This window comes from Phocoena phocoena, chromosome 14 (genome assembly GCF_963924675.1).
Source record: "Phocoena phocoena chromosome 14, mPhoPho1.1, whole genome shotgun sequence".
In the NCBI taxonomy this organism is placed as follows: domain Eukaryota; kingdom Metazoa; phylum Chordata; class Mammalia; order Artiodactyla; family Phocoenidae; genus Phocoena; species Phocoena phocoena.
In genome coordinates this window covers 8,948,718-8,971,184 of record NC_089232.1, presented here as the reverse complement: position 1 = coordinate 8,971,184, position 22,467 = coordinate 8,948,718, and the positions used below count along the sequence as shown (strand labels likewise).

At 54.7% G+C, this 22,467-nt stretch overlaps 1 protein-coding gene across 1 annotated transcript in view; it reads right to left on the bottom strand.

Annotated features, from left to right (window-relative positions):
* Positions 1–22,467, bottom strand: part of FAM178B (family with sequence similarity 178 member B) — a 96,112-nt gene that overhangs the window by 15,892 nt on the left and 57,753 nt on the right. Inside the window, 3 exon segments of the mRNA XM_065891622.1 lie at positions 6,995–7,082; positions 21,934–22,031; positions 22,289–22,465. Coding sequence (XP_065747694.1) covers positions 6,995–7,082; positions 21,934–22,031; positions 22,289–22,465 — 363 coding nt within the window.

Genomic DNA, 22,467 nt, shown 5'->3' with positions numbered 1-22,467 from the left:
ACAAAGAGCTTCAAACAGAAAAGGATAAGGATTTTTTCCCCCAACATAATCACATCATTCTCTTGCCCAACAAAATTACCAAGAATTCCTTACACGATCAAACACCTGTGTTCAGTTTTCTCTGATTGTCTCAAAAATGTCCTTAGGCAGTTGCTTTGTTGGAATGGGATTCCCCGCGAGGTGCACACATTGCCCTTTGGTTAATGTATTATATCACCCAATCTGCTAGCTGCCCTACCCCCCATCTCTGAACAAATGGGGGCACGTGGCCTGCATAAGTCCAGGTGTCTGCATCCAGCCAACTCCTTCCCACCCAGCTCCTGCACCTGGTTTGGGCAGCCTCGGGTGGGCCCCAGCAAGGACCACCAGCTGCCCCAGAGCTAACTCACGGGCCGGGGCTTCAGGAGGCAGGCAGTCTCTGAGCCCTGGGCCCCTCTGAGGCCACCTGTAACCCTGGGGAGGGAGGATGCAGAAGGAAAGAGCTGGGCCAGGGGAGTTCACAGAGGCACCGTGTCTTTAGATGTAGCAGGTGGAGGCTGGCCCAAAGGGTGAGGGCTAAGCCTCTGGGCCAGCTCCCTGCCCGAGCTGGCACACCTGGCTTCTTCCCCGACTCACCCGCAGACACCTGCTCCGCACCTTGGCCAGCCACGGGCTTAGAAAGCCCACAAGAGCAGCTGGGCTGAGTGAGGGCGAGGAGTCAGGCCCGGGGCCTCGGCTCCTGGAAGGGGGCCAGGGCTTCTTGGCCTAGCGTCTGATCCCTTCAGAGAGGGAGAGCAGGAGGCAGGGAGAGAGAGAGGGGGAAGGTTCTGGGCGAAGAGAGGCACCATCTAGAGCTCCACCGACACCAGAGCTGTGCCGCCTTGCTCAGGCCTTCCAAGTCTGGCGATAGTTTCCAAAACAGCCCTGCCTGCTCAGGGCTCACAGCTGTGCAAGCACGGGAGCGGGCTCTGCAGCCCACGCCCCCAGAAGCAACCCTTCGGCAGGCAGCCCCGCCCCAGCTGGGACCCACCCTGCTAGGAGCCCTGGGCGGGCTGGGCCGGGGAGCACACAGCAGCGGCTGGCTGCTCCCACGGTTTTCCTCTCCCTCTGTGAAAACAGCTTCACCCTCCTCAGCACAGCAAGCTGCTGCCTTCTGATTGCTTGTTCTCTTTTGTTCCCAGCTCTGGCAGCCGTAGTCATCCCCTCCCCGGGAGACACACCCTTCTCCGCGCGGTCAGGACTTATTTGGGCTGCGTGGGTCCCAGCAGGGCCAGGCTCTGACCAGCACGCCTCCCCACTTTACCCCCACCGCTGGGAGCCGTCTCTGCAAACACTCAGCCTGTCAGGACAGACGTCCCCAGGCAAGAAGCAAATGATCACCCGAAAAGGCAGGCCTCCGCTGGCCTTGTCGGTTTGTCCGGCAAGAGGCGGCAGACAGTTCCAGCGAGGCAACTGTCCACACGGCAGTCCCTCCTGTGCTCAGACTCCAGCAGCTGCTTCTATCGGCCCAGCGGAGAAGGCCAGCACCTTAAATGTCTGCGAGGCCCCGGGTGGCCCCTGTTGTTCCCTGGAGCCGGTGCCCTGCCTGGGCCTTCTGACCGGACACTGCGCGGCTGCCCCCTCCGCCTTCCAGCTTTCCTCCGGGCCCACCTTCCCAGTGAGCCCCCCCCCACCACACACCTGCCCGCCCATCTACCCAGCAGCAAGCACCCCTTCTGACGTGCTATGTAATTTTCTTGTTTGTTATGTTTATTACTTGTCGCCTGCCCCTCACTAGAACGTAAGCTCCGTGAGGGCAGTTTTGGGTCACTGCAGTGTCCCCAGAGCCTTGCACAGCACCTGGCACATGGCACAGTTGTTCCGCCTTATCCAAAGTTTCACTTTCCACGGTTTCAGATACCCGTGGTCAACCGAGATCCGAAAATATGAAATGGATAATTCCAGAAATAAACAGTTTGTAAGTTTTCAATGGCGCGCGCCCTTCTGAGTAGCGTGATGAAATCTCGCGCAGTCCTGCTCCGTTCCTCCCTGGATGTGAATGTCCCTGTGCCCAGCGGATCCTACCCCGTTGGTCACTGGGTGGTCGTCTCAGTTATCAGATTGACTGTCGCAGTATTGCAGTGCTCGCGTTCTTGTGCTCAAGTAACCCTTCTTTTACTTAATTACGGTCCCAACGCACAAGGGTAGTGATGCTGGCAATTCAGATATGTCAAAGAGGAGCCGTAAAGTGCTTCCTTTAAGTGACAAGGTGAAAGTTCTGGACTTTAGAAGGAAGGGGAAAAAATCACATGCTGAGGTTGCTAAGATCTACAGTAAGAACAAATCTCCTATCCGTGAAATTGTGAAGAAGGAAAAAGAAACCCATGCTGGTTTTGCTACTGCATCTCAAAATGTAAAAGTTATGGCCACAGTGCATGATAAGGGCTTAGTTATGATGAAAAAGGCATCAGGTTTATACAATAAGATATCTTGATGGGGAGAGGCCGCATCACGTAGCTTTTATTGCAGTATATTGTTATAACTGTCCTACTTCGTTATTGTTATTAATCCTTTACTGTGCCTAATTTATAAATTAAACTTTATCATTGGTAGGTATGTATAGGAAAAAAACACAGCGTATATAGGTTTCAGTACTATCCATCATTTCAGGCACCCACTAGACATCTTGGACTGTATCCCCCGCGGATAGCAGGGACCACTGTATATGCTTAATAAGCATTTGTTAAATGAACGAATAGCAGGTCAGGTCTGCAGCTGGCCTTTCCATAGTAGATGCCAAACTCTGTCTCCCTTGATTTTGGCCATCCGAAGCCCGTGTTTTCCAATCTCCAAACTGGAAGGCGTGGCTTGACAAAGCAGGCTTGCTGTGTTGTAAGAGGTGGCCTGGGATAAGAAACGAACTCCCGATTTCTCTCCAAACCTGTTCCACCTGTGTCTTGCCTGTCTCGGTAAAGGGCTTCTCCATTCTGCCAGCTGCATAGGTCTTGGAGGCCTCCTCGTCTCCTTTCTCTCCCATTCCACATCCCGCTGGCTGTACTTGGGAAATACACCTAGAATCTCAGCACTGCTCGCCATCTGTGTGCGCCGCCATCTCCCCAGGCCAAACCACCATCAGCTGTTGCCAGGATTACTGCAATTGCCTCCTTCCACCCACAACAGTCTAGTCTCAACACAGCAGCCAGTGTAATTGTAAAAAAATTTATAAATCAGATTATGTCCCTCCTCTTAATCAAAACCTTCCAGTGGCTCTCCACTTTGGCATGAAAGTCAAGCCCCCACGTGAGTCCCCACTTACCTCTGACCTCAGCTCCTCCTACCCACCCTCAGCCCTCTGCTCCAGCCACACCAGCCTCTCCTTTTGCCTCCAACCTGAGAGGCCTTTGCCTGCCCCAGTGCCTTTGCACCGGCTGTTCCCTCTGCCCGGAATGCTTTTCCCCAAGAAACCTGCGTGGCTCCTTTAGGTCGGTGCTCAAATGTCCCCTTCTCTGTTCACCCCTATAAAACAGCATCCCCCCAACACTCCCCCTCCTCTTTATCTGGCATTATTTTTCTCCATAGCACTTATCACCATCTGGAATGCCAAAGATTTACTTCTTTCTTGGTGCCTGTGTCTGTCTCCGCTGAGTTTCATGAGGGAAGGAGACTGAACGCTGTTCAGGGCTGTATCTTCAGTGCCCTGAGCCATGTCTGGAGCACACTGGTGCCTGGGGCCAAAACCCTGCTGTTTCTGGGATATTCCCATGATCCGCAGGAACAACATGAAGGAAGCAGTTTGAACCTGAGGCTCTCCTGGAAGATGCAAGCCTTAGGGCTGCTGCATCCCCACCACCTACAGAAGTCCTGTCCCTCAAATTCAGTTCTTCAGCACCTGCTCCTGGGGCCTCCGGCTGCAGCCTGAGATGGAGAACTAAGCGATCCAGGCATCAAGGACTCCTCCTGCCCAGCGGTGCCCTGAGAACCCGCTGCCTGGGCACTCACCCCAGATCCTCTCCTTCGACGAGCCAATTCTCAACCACTGAAGTCCCCTTCACGGTAAATCAATTGCTAAGGTTTATCAAGCACTTATGCATGGATGAAGGAAGGGCTGGCCCTTGTCCTCCTATCTGCCAGCCAGGACCAAAGCTCAAGGGACCAGCCGGGCACCTCAGCTGAAGCAGGTGTGGTCCAGGCCGTCACCACAACAGGATCCAAGGAAGGGGCTGGAGAAGCAGAGACGGCACACTGCAGGGGTCCCAGGCACCTGGGTTTGAACCCTGGCTCCACGGCTTTCCCACTGCGTGACCCTGAGGAGTCTCCTAACCGTGCCTGCCTCCGTTTCCCCATCTGTCCCGCACCGGGGCTCAGCCATGCTCTGCAGCACGTTAGAGCCACCACTTCGGGTGGGATGTAACGGGTGGCAAGGAAGAAGTGCCCCAGGCACAAAGCCACGTGCAGAGGGTGGCTGGGCTGGCCTGCGAGGAGGGCCCAGGCAGCCACGTGGTCGAGGAGGTGTGGGGAAAGCGGGGCGTGGGGGCTTGACGTGGGCGGCTGCAGGGCCAAGGTGGCCCTCTGAAGGCGTGTCTCATAAGGAGCCGCCTGGCAGGCCTGACTGGAAAGGGGAGCGCCTGCGGCCCAGAGACCTGGCAGGAGGCCGTGCAGCGGCCGCGGGCTTGCAGTGCGGACGGGGAAGCACATCAGGAGGACAGCGGGCAGGCTCGAGCCGCTCGTCTGCCCCTTGAGCCGCCGTGGGTCTGGCGTGGCTTTGCCTGGCCCGCCTGCCGCCTCTCTCCTTCCTGCGGCACGAGCACTGACGCACCCTTCGAGACCTGGCTCGGGACGGCTCTGGAAGCCACTTCGCTGCCCTCGGGCAGTCAGTCACGGGGCCCTCGGCCTGCCTCTCTCATGCTCACACCCTCTCCTCCGAGGTCATCTCCCGGTGCAGAGCCTGGCACACAGGAGGCGCTAGGCTGGGGTCTCACGAATGCACGGCAGGCACGAGGGCAGGTGGGTGACAGGTGTGGTGGGACAGCCCTGGAGCTGGAACCCACAAGGGCAGGGCTGGACTATGTCCCAGACGGGCTGGGAGCTCCCAGGCCAGCTCTCCCTGGGGGAGGCATCCTCCCGCCCCGCCCCCACCAGCCCCGCTCACTCGCCTCCCCTCCAGGTCCCCGCCAGGCCAGACCACCCAGCTCTTCCCCGGCACCACTCCCCTCGACACTCTCTGGCCCTCATCACGCTCCCCGCACTCTCCCCTGCGTAGGCTCTGGCTAATAAAAAACAAATCAAAACAAAACCCCAAGCCTTGAACTGACCCTCATGCGCTGCCGGACGGACGGTGGCTACCCCCACCCACCACGTGCAGCCAGTCCTGCCTTTCCTGATCTCGACACTCTGGCCTCTCACCTCCACTCTGCTGACATGTGTTGGGTTCTCCGAGGAGCTCGGTGGCCGCACTCGGGTCAACACCAAAGCCTGTCTACCAGGCTGCCCCCACCCCCGGAGCCTCCTGGGATCACTCTGTCTTGTCCTCGCTGGTGCATCTCTGCCTGGCCCACCCCTAACTGTCTGGCCCCTCTGTTCTCTTTCTCGCAGAGATGTTCTGTCATCAGGCTCTCACCTTTGTGAAGTGACCCCTGAGCAGGCCACCCTCCCCTCCTGTCCTCCCGAGGTCTCTGCCTGGGGAACCTTCCTTTGCACACCCAGGAACTCAACCTCGGGTTCCTTCAGCCCACACGTGTGTGCTGAGGTCCTGCGTGTGGCAGGTGCTGCTGATGCTGTGTGTGTGTGTGTGTGTGTGTGTGTGTGTGTGTGTGTGTGTGTGTGTACACAGACCCTGAACAAATAAAAATATATCAGGAGGTGAGCACCATGAATACTTTCAGAGTGTGCTGGTGCCAGGGCACTTTTTGGATTGGGTGGTCAGCAAAGGCCTCCTGCGGAAGGTGACACTTCAGCTGGAACTGGGGTGAGAAGACACTCACGCCGTCCTAAGTCTTGGGGAAAGCATAGAAGGCAGAGGGGGCAGCCGGGGCAAAGCCAGGCCGGGCCTGCTTAGATGAGCCAACCCAAGCGGTCACCTTCCTGAGCTCTCCCTGCGATCGTGGCCTCTCAGACTCAGCCATATGGTCCACCCGCCCCAGGAGCGTCCAGAACATCCTCTCAGCGCTCTGGCCGCGGGCTTGCCCGGTGTACCTCCAGTGACTAGAGACGCAGCCTTTCACCAGGACTGCCTTGCCTGTCTCGTGCCGTAGAACTAGATGGCTCAGCTGCTCCCGGCTGCTCTTCTGGGGTTCCAGGGAGACCCTTGCGGGGGGTGGGGTGGGAGGCCGGTGAGAGCATTCTCAACCCCCCTGCCACCTGCCCTTGGGCTGGCTGTGACCCATGCTGCCCCCAGGGCCCCTGAACTTCCGCTCTCTGAGCCGCAAGGAGGTTGCAGTCGGAGCTTTTTGGAGAGCAGAGGGCGGAGGTAAGAAGGCACTTCCTCCCCTGCTGCCCCAAGAATGCCTGACATGGGGCAGAAGGGTCACTGGGGGCGAGCAGTGTTAACTTAGCAGTGTTCGTTTTCACCTTTGTTGTTTTTCCACCTATAAAAAGTTATATAAGCAGGGGCTGGGGAGGAGGGAATGGGAGTCGTGTTCAGCGGATTCAGACTTTCTGTCTGGGAGGATGCAAAAGTTCTGGAGGTGGATGGTGGCAGTGGTTGCACAAGACTGTGGAACTGCACACTTCAACGTGGTTAGAACTCTGCCCTTAGAACTGTTAAGGAGGTTAAAAAAAAAAAGTTAAAATGGCAAATTTTATGTTATGTATATTTTACCACCATTTTTTGAAAAAGTAATACCTGCTCCCAGCTGACTGCTCTACCCTCAGGGCCGAGCACATAGTAGGCGTGCAAAAAGTAACCGTCGAATGCAAGGATGTGAGCAGAAAATTCAGACTCACCTGGACTCCGCCGGCCTGAGGCTCCCAACCTTTGAGAAAAGAAGCAGGAGGAGCCAGCCGGGCTTCCCCAGCGGATGCTGAGGTAGAGACTCACCTGGGCCTTCTCTTGCCAGAGAGGGAGCGTCTCTTGCTGGTCCAGCAGCCGGGCCATGATCACGAGGCTGAGCTGGCGTCGAAGCTGCCTGTGAGAGAAGGGGCGGGAAAGGCTGAGGGGGTGTACCACCCTGGTGGGGGGGGATTTAAGTCCCCAGGGTGGGTGCAAGGAGGGGCAGGACACACACCGAGATGTGAACAGGGGAGAGCCACGTAGGGAACTTTGGCTTTCTCCTTTGGTTTACAGCGTTTATTATTTATTTTAGAAGTAATAAAACATGCAAGATGGGAAAGTTTAAAAATAAGCAAAAAGAAAAAAGTTATTTTTTAAAAGAAGTGGTAACTTCAGAGGCTAGCATAGTAGTATTTATCGGCTTAGTTTTTTCCTCTATATATTTGTGCTACACAGAGATGGGGACCGTTCAACCTCCTTTGCGCAGACCGTCGCCTTTTCTTTCCCTTGCAGCATTATGAGCTTTCAGCCCATGCAGGGTGGTGGAAGGGGGGTGATGGGGGCTTGTTTTTTTCAGCCAGCATCCAGTGACTTTCTTTTGGAGAAACCCTCCCCCACCACACCCGGCCCAAATCCCGGCTCCCAGGGTGGGCACGTGAGCCAGGCCTGGCCCATCAGTCCCTGTGTTTGAGCCACTGAGAGGTGGCCTCGGGGTCTCGGCTGGAGCTACCGGTAGAGCGTGTGCCTTTCCAGCAGGACCACTGATCAGGTGGGAGGTGACCCCACTGTCGCTGGTGGCCATCCTGCCTCTTTGTGGGGCAGCCTGGAAGATGAAGCAAGCAGAGATAGAGCCCTGACAACACCCAGAGCCTGCCCGGCCTGAAGCCTCCGGCCCCCGGACCCATTCGGTCAGTGGGTTGGTCGGCTCAGCTGATGAAGTCCCTTTGGCTTCTTCAGTCAGTCTGAGCTGGGCTCCTAAGTCTAGCACCAAACAGTCCTAACTGATTCACTCAGGATGGAGCTGGTGTCTCCACTCTTCAGGAGTAAAGACCTCTAATGGGGATTTTAGACGCTAATGTTTGTGGCTCTGATTTTCATGGGTCCTTGAGGGCTGGAGTGAGTAAAAAGAAGAGAGGAGGGAAGTAGAGACTAGAGGACAGGGCTAGGGGTGGCAGTGGCCAGGAGAGGCTGGAGAGGGGCGATCGGTGAAGGGGTGGAGGGTTACATCTTCCTCGAGGCTTCACACACTTGTTGCCCCCACGGACAGCAGAAGGCAGCCCCTGGCACGGACTCTGATGTGGCCCACAGTCGCTGATTCCCGCGGAAAGCCACCACCAGGGGAAGCAAAGGAGAGGTTCTGAAGCCGGCGGAAACTGAAGGAACACGAAGGACACCACGTGGGCTGGAAGCGGCTCCGTAGAGGAGAAATGCTCTCTGGTAACAACACTGCTGGAGGGTCCCCACAGGCGCCCCTACCTCCATCCTTGGGACGACCCCACGGGGAAACAAAGGACAGGACATCAGGGACAGGCAGCCCCCAGAAATGATGTTTCCCTAAGGAAGTACCTGGGGGAAGCAGGACTGAGCCCCGCCTGAGCGGTGCTGAAGGCGCCCCTGCAACTTCCCCAGGGCCAGTGGCTGCCGTGGCCTCACGTGGGTGCAGGGGGGCTCCCAGTTGGTGGGGAACGGAGGTGGGAATGGCCTCCTCCAAGCCAGAAGGGTAGGTGGTACCTGAAGCAGGGGCCTTGTTGATCTTATTCAAGAAAATCAGAGGAATCAACAAGGCAAGAGGCTCTTGATTAAAAAAAAAAAAAAGGGAAAAAAGCAGCATCAGACAGCAGCATCACATACTAGAAGGGTAAACATGAGAAAGAGGGGAGACCCTCCCACACAGCTGGCAGGGACATGGATGAGTACACCTACCTCAGCCAACTGCCTGGCGAGACCTACTAAAGATACAGATGTTCACGTGCCCGCCCCACGGCCCGGCAGTCCTAATCCCGGGCACACACGTACGGCGCACGAGAAAAGAGAGGGGGACGAGCAGCGCCGATCTGCCACTAGAATGGATAGAGGGACTGGGCTCCACTCACGCACCTCAAGCCCACGTGGAACGATTATGGATGAGCCACGACTCCATCCGGCAGCACGGGTGAGCCTCACAGGGCTGTGTGAGAGAAGCCAGTTCCAACAGAATACACGTGTATGATTTCACTTACATTAAGTACAAAAACGGGGATACGCGGCAGGGGTGGGGTGGCGGGCAGGCTCTGCTCACATCTCATTTCTTCTTCTTCTTTTTCTTTTCACTCGGCCGCACCATGTGGCTCGTGGGAACCTTAGTTCCCCAACCAGGGACTGAACCTGGGCCCTGGCAGTGAAAGCGCCACGTCCTAACCACTGGACCGCCAGGGAATTCCCTCATTTCTTGATCTGGGTGCTGGTTTTACATGTGTTCGACTTGTGGAAACCCACTGAGCACACACGGTCTGTGTTCTGTTTGTATGTTGCAGTCCAATAAAACTATTACTTAAAGAAGAAATTCAGCTGGGGGTTGGTAAGGATTGCCTGACTTAGCCAATAAAAATACAGGATGCCAGTTAAATTTGAACTTCCTATAGATAAAGAACAATTTTTTTTAGCCTGAGTTTCTCCCATGTGATCTTTGTATTTTATCTGGCCACCCTGGGAGGGGCTGGCCATCCCCTTCCATTCTGGACCGGAGACCCCGGTTCCCTTTCTGCAGAGCGCCCCAGCTTTCCCACCCACCCTCCGAGTCCTGGGGAGAGGCAGCCCCATCTGGACTGCGTCACGGGACAGAACACGGGAGCCCTCATCCGGCGCCCCGCCCCCACACCAGACCCCTCGCCCGGAGCCCCACCCGCGTATCTCCCTGGGCTCCGCCGCCAGAACCTGCTCTCCAGCTGTTCCCCGGGAGCCCCAGCAGCAGCTGGGCCAGGAGCAAGGGGAAGGGGCGGGCGGGGGGAGGTAGACGGCCCCTCCAAGCCGAGCTGCTGCTCCAACGCGAGAACTTGCAGCCGGAGTCCCCAGTCCGGCATCTGGGCTTCATTAATCCAAACCCGGGCCTTGGGGAGCGCTGTTACCCGCAGCGGGTGCAGAGTGGCCGACCCAGGGGTGGGGTGCTGGCAGGCCGGCAGAGCAGAGCCGGGGGTGGTTCCAGAAGGGAAGAGGTGGGCCGGGTGGGTCAGGACAGAGCTGCTGTCCAGAAAGAAATAGAAGACAAGCATCAGAAGGAGCGCTGAGGGGGTGAATGGATGAAAAGAAACCACATCTGAGGGCGGTGCGCTCCCCACCTGCCCACCACCTTTCATCCTGACCGCTCTCCCTGCCTTCTACACACAGTCCCCTGCCCTCTCAGCTCCCGCTGGGACACAGGGAGAGGCAACAGGACCACTTTTTCATTCCACACTGAGAACTTACTCTACAGAGGGGAAGGAGCAAAGACTCACCCCAAACACCACCCACACTGTGCAGGGGGCAAGCAGGGGGGCCCGTGGCCCGGCTGAGGTTGGCCCCGGGCCGTCCTCCCCCAGAAGCTGCCCAAGCCCACCCGGCGAGGCCCCCCCAGAACTCAAACCAGGCGAACAAAGGAGGGTGCAGAAGCCACTGGAGCCATGCCAGCCAGTGTCATATAAGGCAACAGGCTCCAGCCCTCTGAAATCACACCAGGCCAGGCCTCTGCCTCAGTCCTGCCCCACCACCCGGACGGGCCGCTGTAAGACCAGGACACCGGATCAGCACTCAGAGAGCCTAAGGCGCTGGGAAATTGGGAAATGACTTTTCCAAACCAACAGCAGAGCCGGGAAGTGGAGCGCAGGCGCTCTGCTCCCCAGCCTCCAGCCTCCAGCTCCTGCAAGGGGCAGCCTGTGGGTGCTCTGAGGACCGCAAAGGCACCTGCCAGCTCGGGCCATTAGGGTGTCAGGACAACCACACAGGTCACCGCAGCCCCTCTGGAGGGGAACCGGGCTCTGCTGAGGTTGAACTGCTCTAAGAGGCCACCAGGCATCTGGCCAAAGGCGTGAACGGCCTTTTCCATGTCTCTAGGGCAGCTCAGGAAGCAACGGCGGCGGCCTGTTCCGCCGTGGAAATGCCGCCCAACACCCGGCCCCAGGGCGTCTGCCCGGCTCGCCGCTCCCGGGCTCTCCAGGCCGCCTCTCAGGCATCACGACCGCCTCTCACGCCACCCGCCCCTCAGTCCTCCCCTGGAGTCTCCTATCTTGTACGTGAACATGTGCCACCTGGGCAGGAAGAACAAGGAGCTGGGCTCAGAGGTCAGGGTAAACTCTCCGGCCGTCTGCCCAGTCATCCCCACACCCGCTGGGACACTCACAAGTGTGGGCACACACAGTGCAGACAGGAAGAGGCGGGGGGATTCAGACAGCCTCAGATCCACACGGTGGGGTCCCACCAGGCAACGTGAAGGAGCCATCTACCGGTGCCACCGGCACCCATCACAACACACCTACGGGAGGGAAGTTGGGGAAGCGGTTTTCTTCGCAGAGGGAATGCCTGGGAGGGGCCCAGGGTCCTTCTGGGGAGCAGGTGACATTCCGGCCTGGGATGCAGTGGTGGTTGCACAGACGCCTGGCAAAGGGTACAGTGTCCACCTCTGATGTGTCCTCTCCTGCATGCACAGTATAACCAAATAAAAAGGTTACTGCTGCTTAGTAAATAAAGTTCATGTAGACAATCAACCCAACTTCCATCCTCCTATCTCCCTCCCTCCCTCCCTCTCTCTCTCTCTCTGCTATTATGAGGAAACCCACAGACCACTATGCTTAAGATACCTTAAAAGTCACCCTGTCTCATGTCCTGGTACCCACATATCCGTCCGTTTAATTAGGGCCTTCGTGTACTTGAAGGAAGTCGCCGAACTTCCCACGGCTACCCCTCCCTCAGTGCAACAGCTACTCTCTTCCATCCTTTGGAATCTTTTTGCCATTCTGGGTTGGTTCTTATGAAGTTCCTCAGGGTTGCTGACATACCCGTCAAGAGAGGCGCTCAGAGCTGAGGCTGACACTCATTTTAGGGGCAGCCTCGAGATGCTACGCCATTGACAGATTGGGCCCAAAGTTAGTTCACACGTCTGGCCGTCAAATCCCAGATCCTGTTCTTAATTGTGTAGCTGGGCCTCTCTTTCCCACTCAGCCCATCATTATGGTCTGCTGAGATGTTCCGGCATCTTCAATTTGCTGTCAGTTACATTTATGTTATGTGTGAACTTGACCATTGTTCTATTAATGGCCTCTTCCAAGACCCAGGGTCTGCGCTGGCCAACCTGTCAGTGAAGACGGAACTCTGGGTGGCCGCCTGGGCCTGTCCTCCAGGCCAGTTCTGATGGCTAGCAGCACTTCTGGGTGACGAGCCCATCTAAGTTGACATCGCTCAGCCCACGTTTCTTTATGTTGTCACAAGATACGACGATCGTTTCCATCAAAGGCCCTACAAAACCCAGACAGCCCCCTCCAGAGTACCCTTCTGGTTAGCCTGTCAAAAACGAAATGAGGCTAGTGTGGTATGATTTATTCTTAGAAATCCTAGAAAGCAGTGTTTCCTTTTCTATGTATGTGCTCACAAGCTATCCCCTGGGGAGTTCTGTTGAGGGACACATCAAGCCCGCAGCACTGAGAAGAAAGCACCTTCTGCACCCTCCCTCCCCATGCCCCGGGAGCTCCCGCAACCCCCCCCCCCCCAGGTCTCTGCAGAGTGAGGGCACTCCACCTGCACGTCACCCAGGACAGACTTGAGACATCCTTTTGCGGGAGGGAACCTCAACTCATTTCACACAGCCGGTTATTGTCCTACCGTCTCCCCCCCATATCTTAGGCTGCAATTCCCTTTGATCAATATTTGAGTCCAGATGAAAAATTATGCTCCTCGACAAGGAAGACAGAAGCAAAACAGGAATTACGTGGTGTTGTTCTCTCTTCATCACTGTTAACGTTTCCCCACCAGCCCAGAACAGCACTCCTCACTTCAAAAATAACTACACAGGGGACTTGCCTGGCAGTCCAGTGGTTAGGACTCCGTGCTTCCACTGCAGGGAACATAGGTTCCACCCCTGGTCGGGGAACTAAGATCCCACATACCTCGTGGTGTGGCCAAAAGAAAAAAAAAAAAAAAAAGCAGAAATTACACAGAAGCCCCTTCTATGGGCCTTAGCTTTTCCCACCAATACTGTCACTGGTCTGTGCTATTTCTCCATTTGCCTTGCTCACGTCCCTTTCTTTCCCTCTTCCGTATCTTTCAAGATCAGAGATCATGCATGAGCTCTGAGTGCAGCCCCTGCACCTCTAGATACTTCCTGCATTTTTCCTCATTGGGTCCATTTGCAAACCACGTTCAAAGTTTTATTGCAGGATCTCTCTAGCCCCCCTGAACCATTTTTCTTTTTGGAATCTGCTACTAAAAAGCTCTCACTCTCTCTACTCTTTTTGAAATCTGCCCTTCAGAAGCAAGCACTCCACAAGCATGCTCTCCAAGCCCCTCCTCCATGCCAGGGTCCAAGGACCCAGCGAGCAAAGTCACAGCTCTTGTCCTCACGGCGCTCACAGCCCAAGGGGTCAGCAAGGGGCAAAAACAACCAGGGCTCTGCATCCGGAGGTCTCTCCGAAGAGGAGATGCTTCATCTGAGCCTAGTCTTGGGGGTGAGGAAATGTCAACCAGGCAAAGAGGAGGAAGAAGATAGGGGAAGAGGCTTCTCTAGGAAGACGGAACCGACGTTGAAAAGTTCAAGACAAATGCTCATCACGGGTTTGGGTAGCTGCACAGTTTCGGGATGTGGCTGGAGTGTGGAAGCCTGTGCGGGGACGTGGCGGGGAGAAGGCAGGCTTGGGAAAGTAGGCGCGAAAGCCCTCGTACACCAGGCTGTGCTGTTTGAATTTCATCCCGAGCATAGAAGCCTGAAGGATTTTCAACAGAGGAGTGACAGGGCCAGATGTGCATTAGAAGGAAGAGGCCACCGCTGGACACAGTGGGGATGGGTCACACGGGAGAGAGCCTGGAAGGAGCCAGCTCCGGCTCCCTGGCAGACGTCCAGGGGTGCTGTCCTGAGAGCCTGAGCCGCCGTGGCACCGGAGGGCGATGTGGAGAGGTAACTGTCGTGGGAGATGGGGACGCCTGAAGGGACAGGAGGTGCCCACAGACCACACCCCCCCAGGCTTCAGGCCATGGGCAGATGCCACCGCAGGGCCATGGAAGACAGGAGGAGGTGGTCCCCCTTGGAAAACAGTGACTTCTGTTTCACACGTGCTGAATTTGAAATACTTCCCACTCGGATCTGGTACTGAGCAGAAAAGTCTGGCCAGCGGTATTGACCCGGGAGCCCCTGGCGCGAAGTTGGGGCTGAAGCCATGAAGTGGCTGAGATGGGGTCCTGGGTGGAGTGCCACGAGCTGGACTCTGAAACGGAGATGAGTGTGCATGGAAGTTATGGCAGGAGTGGGGTATAAGGGTGCTCTTGGCATCACTCCTATCAGGGGCGTGGAGGAAGCAGGTCTGGGCCGGGGGCAAGCCAGGCTGCGATACAGTCACCGCAAAGACCTCAGCCGACCCCGCAAGGGGCTCTGGAGCCGGCAGGGTCCCCGTCTCTCAGAGACATGAAGGGTTGAGGCAGCGGCAGCCCTTTCTACCCCCAGCCCCGGGCTGCTCCCAAGGAAGGGGCCCAGCCAACCTCCCGCAGAGGCACGCTCGAAGCTCCCAGCAGCTGGGGAGAGGCACCCGAGTCCTGCAAGGGGGCAGTGTGGACAGAGTCCCGCCCAGAAAGCCCCCTGAGGCTGTGCCAAGGGACCAGAGAGGAGAGGCTGGGGCAGGACCCTGAGGCCAACCAAAGCTCGAGGAGAAGCGGAGGGGCCACCGAGGATGGCGCCTGAGGGGGAGGGGCCTGAGGAGGGGAGGGTACCAGGAAAACCACACCGTGCAGACAGCCAAGGCGAAAATGGGAAGCTTGCGCACGAGGACAGGCCATTAGGTCACTGGTGACAGAGCGCTTTAGGAGGACTGGGCTGGCGCCTCTACTCCCACAGCCCCCCGCCCCCCCCAGAGCCACTCATAAAGGGGAGAGAGCGTCTGCTCAGCCACCAGCCCGGTCACGAGGGAGGAGCAGGGGGACCCTCGGCTGTCCTCCCAGCTCCAGCCATGGTCCCTTGACCCCTGGAAATGACTTTCCTCTTGCCTCTTGTTCCTCCAGATTTCGAACCCTTCTGAAATCTTGAGGGTCTGGGGCCTTGGTGGACTCCTTCTAGAATGTTCTGGACTTGTCCGTCTCCAGAGGCCCGATTGTCTCTTTTCTCAGGCGAGAACTCCCTCTGAGACACTCTGAGCTCTGAAGAACCCCGTGTCCAGGGTGGGCAGGGTTTGGACAAGGAGGAGGAGAGAGCTGGGGGTGGAGAGCCTGGACAGCAGCAGGAGCTGCAGGGAGGGGTGGGTGGAGACGGAACTGCCGTTTGAAAGTAGGAGACACACAGAGCACATTTCTTTGCTGACAGAAAGAGCCAGCAGAGAATAAAAAGCTGAAGGTATAAGGACGAGCAAGGATGATGCAGAAGGAAGGTTCTGGAAAAGGCAGGACTGTTGAGATCCTGAATGTGGAGGAGGGATCAGGAGGAAAGGCGGGGGTGAGAGCTGTGGGTCCACGGGGCGTGTGTGCGGGGGCAGCAGTCATCCTGTGGAGAGAGAAGGGGCCCCGCTCTTTGCTGGGAGGGCAGAGGTGTCTCCAGCAGGAAGCCTAGTGGAGCCTGGAATCTGCTGAGGGCCCCCAGGAGGCTGGCTGGCAACTCAGGGCGGCTCCTGGGCAGCCTGAAGGGGTCAGGGGCCGAGGGGGGGAACCAGGGAATGTGGTAGCACCACGCCACGTGGCCATGCAGTTTTCAGGGTGGGCAGATCTGAAGAACACGCAGGAAGGGAGGTAACAGTGGAGCGAGGGACCCAGGAAACGAAGCCGGAAGAGGCTGATGGGCTGGGAGAAGATGAACTGGTCCGGGGCCTTGCACGGACCCTCTGCCCACCCAGGGCGGCAGCGTGGAACCCAGAGGGAAGCAAGGAGGGCTCCGGGGAGCTCTGGTGTGCCCGCACCTGTCACTACTCTCATCCCTGGGGCAAACACCTGGTGACTTTGAAGGCTGCTTTCTCCCAGGGCTGCCTGCTCCTCCCTCGTGACCAGGAATCCGCTTAAGCTGGTGTCACTTCCCCTCTACTTCCAGGGCCACGGTGAGGCAGCACCCGTGGGACATTTAATAAACTTTCGCAGGCGGTGAAGGAGGGTCCCGAGCCTGGGAACATCAGCTTTCAGTGGCAGCTCCCTCCCGAAAGGGCCCGTGGGAGCTGCCGCAGGGGCCTGCGCGGACCTGCGCTCTCCCCAGCAGCTCCTGGAGCCACCCCAGAGGGGCAGAGTTCCAAGACAGACTTTCCTCCAGGAGCCTCCTCTTCCCACTGGCCCCGTTTCAGGTGCTTTGCTCTCGTCTGTACTTCGATTTTTCACGGTTACGCTCAACCTCGCCTTACAGCGCGTCCCTTGAAGTCTTGGTCAACCAGGTGGGGAGGGGGGCGGGCATCACACCCGTGCCGGCGGGGGTTCTCGCTCTGTGCTTAACCAGTCGGCAGGCAGGCAGACGAAGAAAGTGGCAGCCCATCGTACAACAACACGCCCTCCTTCCTGGGGTCAGTCTGGGCACTGAGCCCAGTGGGGCAGCCACCAGCAAGGGGAGAACGAGGCCACCACCACGGGGACGCTGTGGAGGGGGCGGCTAACTGAAGGGCACAGTGAATACAGCGCAGCTGTGAAAAAGCATTAGAAGCTCTTTCCGATCCAGTTCGGAACAGCTGCCAAAACGTACGCTGAAGTGGAAAGAAGGGCGGGGAGGACAAGCCACAAGCACAGATGAGAAATGGGGACAAGGCTAGGTGGTACAGGCACGGGGGAGGGGGAGGGGCGGGTGTCCAAGAGGTACTCCTTGGTGCCTTTTGAATTTTGTTCTGAGTGCTTTATCTATTCAGAAAAAGAAATAAAATTTCTAAGTAAATGAATACATATCATCCATCCCTATGACGAGCCCTCTTTCCCAGCAACGGGTCTCGGCAGGAGGTTTTACCCTAGTTGGTGTGTCTGTTTGAAAGCAGGTGAGGCCGTTCCATTATATTCACTACGAGCATTTAAGGAGCATCTACCGAGGGCCCTCGAGCTATAAAAAAGATACCCTCGGAAAGACACTGGTTCCTGATATCACAGTTTGGCTAACAGATGAACGATGTCATAAATTTAGGATATGACACAGGTAGTTTCAAATCTGTTGGGAAATGATGGATTACTAAGACAGAAGAAAATTGGTGTTGGGTCACTGGCTCTTTGGGGGTGGAAAAAATCAAGTTAGATCTCTGTCTCATACCTACAAAAAAGAGATTCCAGATGGGATTAAGAGCCAAGAGAAACAAAGTTATATAAGTACTGAAAGAAATGAGAACACAATATTTTTATGCTCTTGGGGGTGGGGAAGGGCTTCCTTTTCAAGATAGAAAGATTCAATTACAATCAACTCTCTGTACTATCCATGTACCTTTTCTGTGAATCTAAATCTATTCTGAAATTAAAAGCTTATTGAAGGGACTTCCCTGGTGGCTCAGTGGTTAAGAATCCTCCTGCCAATGCAGGGGACACGGGTTCGAGCCCTGGTCCGGGAAGATCCCACATGCCGCGGAGCAACTGAGCTCATGCGCCACAACTACTGAGCCCGCGTGCCACAACTACTGAAGCCCACGTGCCTGAAGCCTGTGCTCCACAACAAGAGAAGCCACCGCAATGTGAAGCCCGCGCACTGCAACGAAGAGTGGCCCCCGCTCGCCGCAACTAGAGAAAGCCTGCATGCAGCAACAAAGACCCAACACAGCCAAAAATAAATTAAAAAAAAAAAAAAGTTTATTGAAAAAGGGAAAAAAAAATCAGTTCACGGAAGGATATACACAAAGTTTTAAAAAGGACAATTTACAGACTTAGGAGAAAACATGGTGCCCAAAATGTAATAAGTTGCTTATAAATGTAATTTATAAGTTGCTTATGTAATAAGCAACTTATAAATCAATATAATTAAGAAGAAGATAAATTACCTGATAGAAAAATGGGCGCGATATCAAGAGGCAATTTACACCAAGAGAAACACAAAAGGCCAATAAACATAGGAAAAGATTCTCAATTTCACTGGCAATCAGGGAAATGAAAATTAGAACCACAGGAAGGGATTTTTCACTTACCAGATTAATTAAAACTTAAGAACAAAATTGAGACTACATGGTGTTAATGAGAATGTGGAGAAACAGGCATTTTCATGTCTGTTATTGATTAGTGCAGCTTCTTTTGTGGAGGCCAAATTTTATATATACATACTTTAGGACTGCAATTTCTTTTTTTTTTTTTTTTTTGCGGTACGCGGCCTCTCACTGTTGTGGCCTCTCCCGCTGCGGAGCACAGGCTCCGGACGCGCAGGCTCAGCGGCCATGGCTCACGAGCCCAGTCGCTCCGCGGCATGTGGGATCTTCCCGGACCGCGGCACGAACCGTGTCCGCGGCATCGGCAGGCGGACTTTCAACCACTGCGCCACCAGGGAAGCCCAGGACTGCAATTTCAAAGAACTTATCTTACAGAAATATTTGGATAGATGCACAAAGCTTGTATATTGGACAAATCTCCAGAACAGGGAACTGGTTGCACGCATACTAGGGAATACTGTGCTGCTATGGGAATGAATGAGGCTCACGTCACACACACACACATATGTGCAGGCACGCCTCGGAGATATTACAAGTTTGGTTCCAGACCACCACAATAAAGCAAGTATTACAATAAAGCAAGTCACATGAATTTTTTGATTTCCCAGTGCATGTAAAAGTTGCGTTTAAACCTACAGACTGGGAGAAAATATTTGCAAGCGATACGACTGACAAGGGCCTAATTTCCAAAATATACAAACAGCTCCTACTGTTTAGCAGTAACAAAAAAAACAAACAACCCAATCGAAAAATGGGCAGAAGACCTAAATAGAGATTTCTCCAAAGAATCTCCAAAGAAGACATACAGATGGCCAACAGGCACATGCAAAGATGCCCATCATCACCAATTACTAGAGAAATGCAAATCAGAACTACAATGGGGTACCACCTCACACTGGTCAGAACGGCCATCGTTAAAAAGTCTACAAATAATAAATGCTGGAGAGGGTGTGGAGAAAAGGGAACCCTCCTACACTGCTGGTGGGAATGTAAGTTGGTCCAGCCACTATGGAAAAGAGTATGGAGGCTCCTCAAAAAACTAAAAATAGAGTTGCCATATGATCCAGCAATCCCACTCCTGGGCATACACCCAGACAAAACTATAATTCGAAAAGATACATGCAACCCTACGTTCACAGTAGCACTATTTACAATAGCCAAGACACGGAAGCAATATAAATGTCCTTCGACAGAGGAATCGGTAAAGAAGATATGGTACATATATACAATGGAATATTACTCAGCCATTAGCCATTAAAATAAATAATAAAATAAAAAAAATAATAAATAAAAAATAATAAAATAATGCCATTTGCAGCAACATGGATGGACCTAAAGATTATCATACTAAATGAAGTACGTCAGAAAGAGAAAAACAAATACCATATGATATCACTTACATGTGAAATCTAAAATACGTATCTATAAAACATATCTACAAAATAAACATATCCACAAAAAAACCTGACTCACAGAACAGACTTGTGGTTGACAAAGGGGAGGGGTGGGAAAGGGAAGGATTGGGAGTTTGGGATTAGCAGATGTAAACTATTATATGTAGAATGGATAAACAACAAGGTACTACTACACACGGAACTATGTTCAATATCCTGTGATAAACCATAATAGAAAAGATTATGAAAAAGAAAATATATGTGTATAACTGAATCACTTTGCTGTACAGCAGAAATTAACCACAACATTTTTTAAAAGTTATGTTTACACTATACTGTAGTCTATTAAGTATGCAATAGCATTACGTCTGAAATAACAGCGTATATACCTTAATTAAAAAACACCTCGTTAAAAAATGCTAACCATCATCTGGGCCTTCAGTGAGTCCTAATCTTTTCACAATAGTAACATCAAAGATCACGGATCACAGACCACCATCACAAACCTAATAAACGAAAAAGTCTGCAATATTCTGAGAATTACCAAAATGTGACACAGAGACACGAAGGGAGCAAATGCTGCTGGAAAAATGGCACTGACAGACTTGCTCGATGCAGGGTTGCCACAAAGCTTCATTTGTAAAAAAACCCACAATGTTTGTGAAGTGCACTAAAGCGAGGAAGCACAGTGAAATGCGGCCTGCCTGTGTTTATAAACATTTACATACACGTAAATATATATACATACAAGATTACGTAGAACAAACACAAATCACATGGCCTGGTTGGAGCAAATGGGAAACTGGGGCTGGACCACATGGGGCCTTGGAGACCAAACTAAGGTGTTTGCACTTGGCCGTGCAGGCGACAGCAAGCAAGGCAAAGCAGAGACACGATAATCACATGTACCTGCAGAGCAAACAGCCTTTGAAGGAGGAGCCAGGGACAGAATGCCACTGCCACCATCCAGGTGAGAGATGGTGAGATGAAAGCAGGAGGGGGCGGGAAGGAGGTAGCTGATTTAAAGTGACCCAGACGAGGTCCCTGCTTTTGTGGCGCTGACATAGGCAACTAGAAGCAAAGATTTAGGATGTGGAAGGCAGAATGGACAGGATTTCGGGATGAACAGGGATAATGAGGTGGGGACGGGAAAGCCCTCTAGGACTGCCATTTCCGACGCATGCATCACCTAAAGGTCTTAGACAGAGCTTCGAGAAGCCCAGTTCTTTCAAATACGCAGCAAAAGCTTTCCTTTCAGGACTGTGGAAAGGCCTCCTCTCTTCCAGCCAGATGCATAGGAAAGAGATCGAGCTTCCCGTCTTGGGCTTGAAGTCGAGCTCAGGATGTTTGCTGAGGACAGGAGTCTGAGCAGAACCCCAAGCCTGCTCCCAGAAGCTTCCCCTGGGGAGGGAGTTGCAGGGGGGTGGCCCCAGTGGAGAGTGACTGTGTGGGTACCTGTGAAGGGTCTTCCTGGAGGGGGTCCAGGACATGCCTGGTTGGAAGGGTGGGAAGGGGTGTCATTCTAGGTGGGATGAGCTGCAGACAGAGGGCTGGAGAGGACAGGAGGGGACCTGGGGAGTGGTCTGCATAGGGAAGGGCAAGGGACTCCTTGCGGCTGTGGCCTCAAGTGGGAGAAGGAAGGAGGGGAGAGGGGAGAGACTGGGGCAGGTCCAGCAGCGAATGGGTCTTATCTCCCTGTGGGCTGAGTTTGTTTGTTCACCTCGTTCGTTCATTTGAAAAGAATTTACAAAGTGCCAACAGCATGCCAGGCACTGTTCTGGACGTGGGGTGATATGGCAGTGACCCCAGTAAGGGACCTGCTCTCCTGGAAGTGACAAGGAGGAGAGGCAGCCATGAACAAGGAACAAATAGTAAGATAACTTCTGGCAGAGATCAATACTGTCCAGAAAATAAAACAGAATGATGAATGGAGAGTTTGAGAGGGGGGTGGGAGGGGGAAGTGATCAAGAGACAACACACAGCTGAGGTCTGAATGACAGAAGGAACCCTCCCTCCACTGAGGACTGGAGAGGAGCCGCAAAGAAGGGCGGGTGGGGATGCTGCAGGTCTGAGGCTAATCGTACAAGGTGACGGTTTTGCTAAGAAGACCGCGTTAAGAAAATGAGGCTTTTTTCCCTTTGTAATGAACTCATTAGTGAGCTGTATTTTTAGTTCTTCCTCCTGGGTTTTTGACATTGGGCGGGAGGGGGAGGTCTGTGGGGACTGATGGGGCAGACCGTGGATCGCTCACAGGGGTTGAGCACAGGTGCGGGGATAAGCCTCAGGTCAGGGGAGACAGAGGTGGAGAAGCACCCACCTGCTCCGGGGCGTCACGTCCAGGAAGAGCTGCACAAGCGCCAGCAGGTTGTGGTGGTGATCAGATGCCCGGCTCAGGGCACAGCACAGCTGCCGGAGCTGTGGGGACAGTGGGCATCAAGGTGGGCTGGGGGGGCGTGGCCCGCCTTCCACCCTGACCTCCCTACCAGCCCACTGCGTGGGGGCGGGGGGGGGGTGGGTGGGTGGGGGGGATGTCTGGAGAGTAAGAGGGTGGGTTGTGGAGGCCAGGTAAGGGAGGGAGCAGCGCTGTCCCCACCTGGGGCACTCTAGGGGCCGTGAGAGAGCATTCGCGGTGAGGCTGGGGGCTTGGGCTCGGGCTCAGGGGTCCGCCGTACCTTCCCCGGCCACTCCTGGATGCTGTCCAGGAGCAGAAGCAGGAGCTGCTGGAGGTCGGTCTTGGGCAGCAGGCGGAGCCCCACGTCCAAGCCGGCTTGGCAGAGCAGCTCAATCAGGCCCAAGAGGCTCCCATCGGTGTAGGCTCCTGGCTGGGCCAGCACGCACAGCATCAGGAACT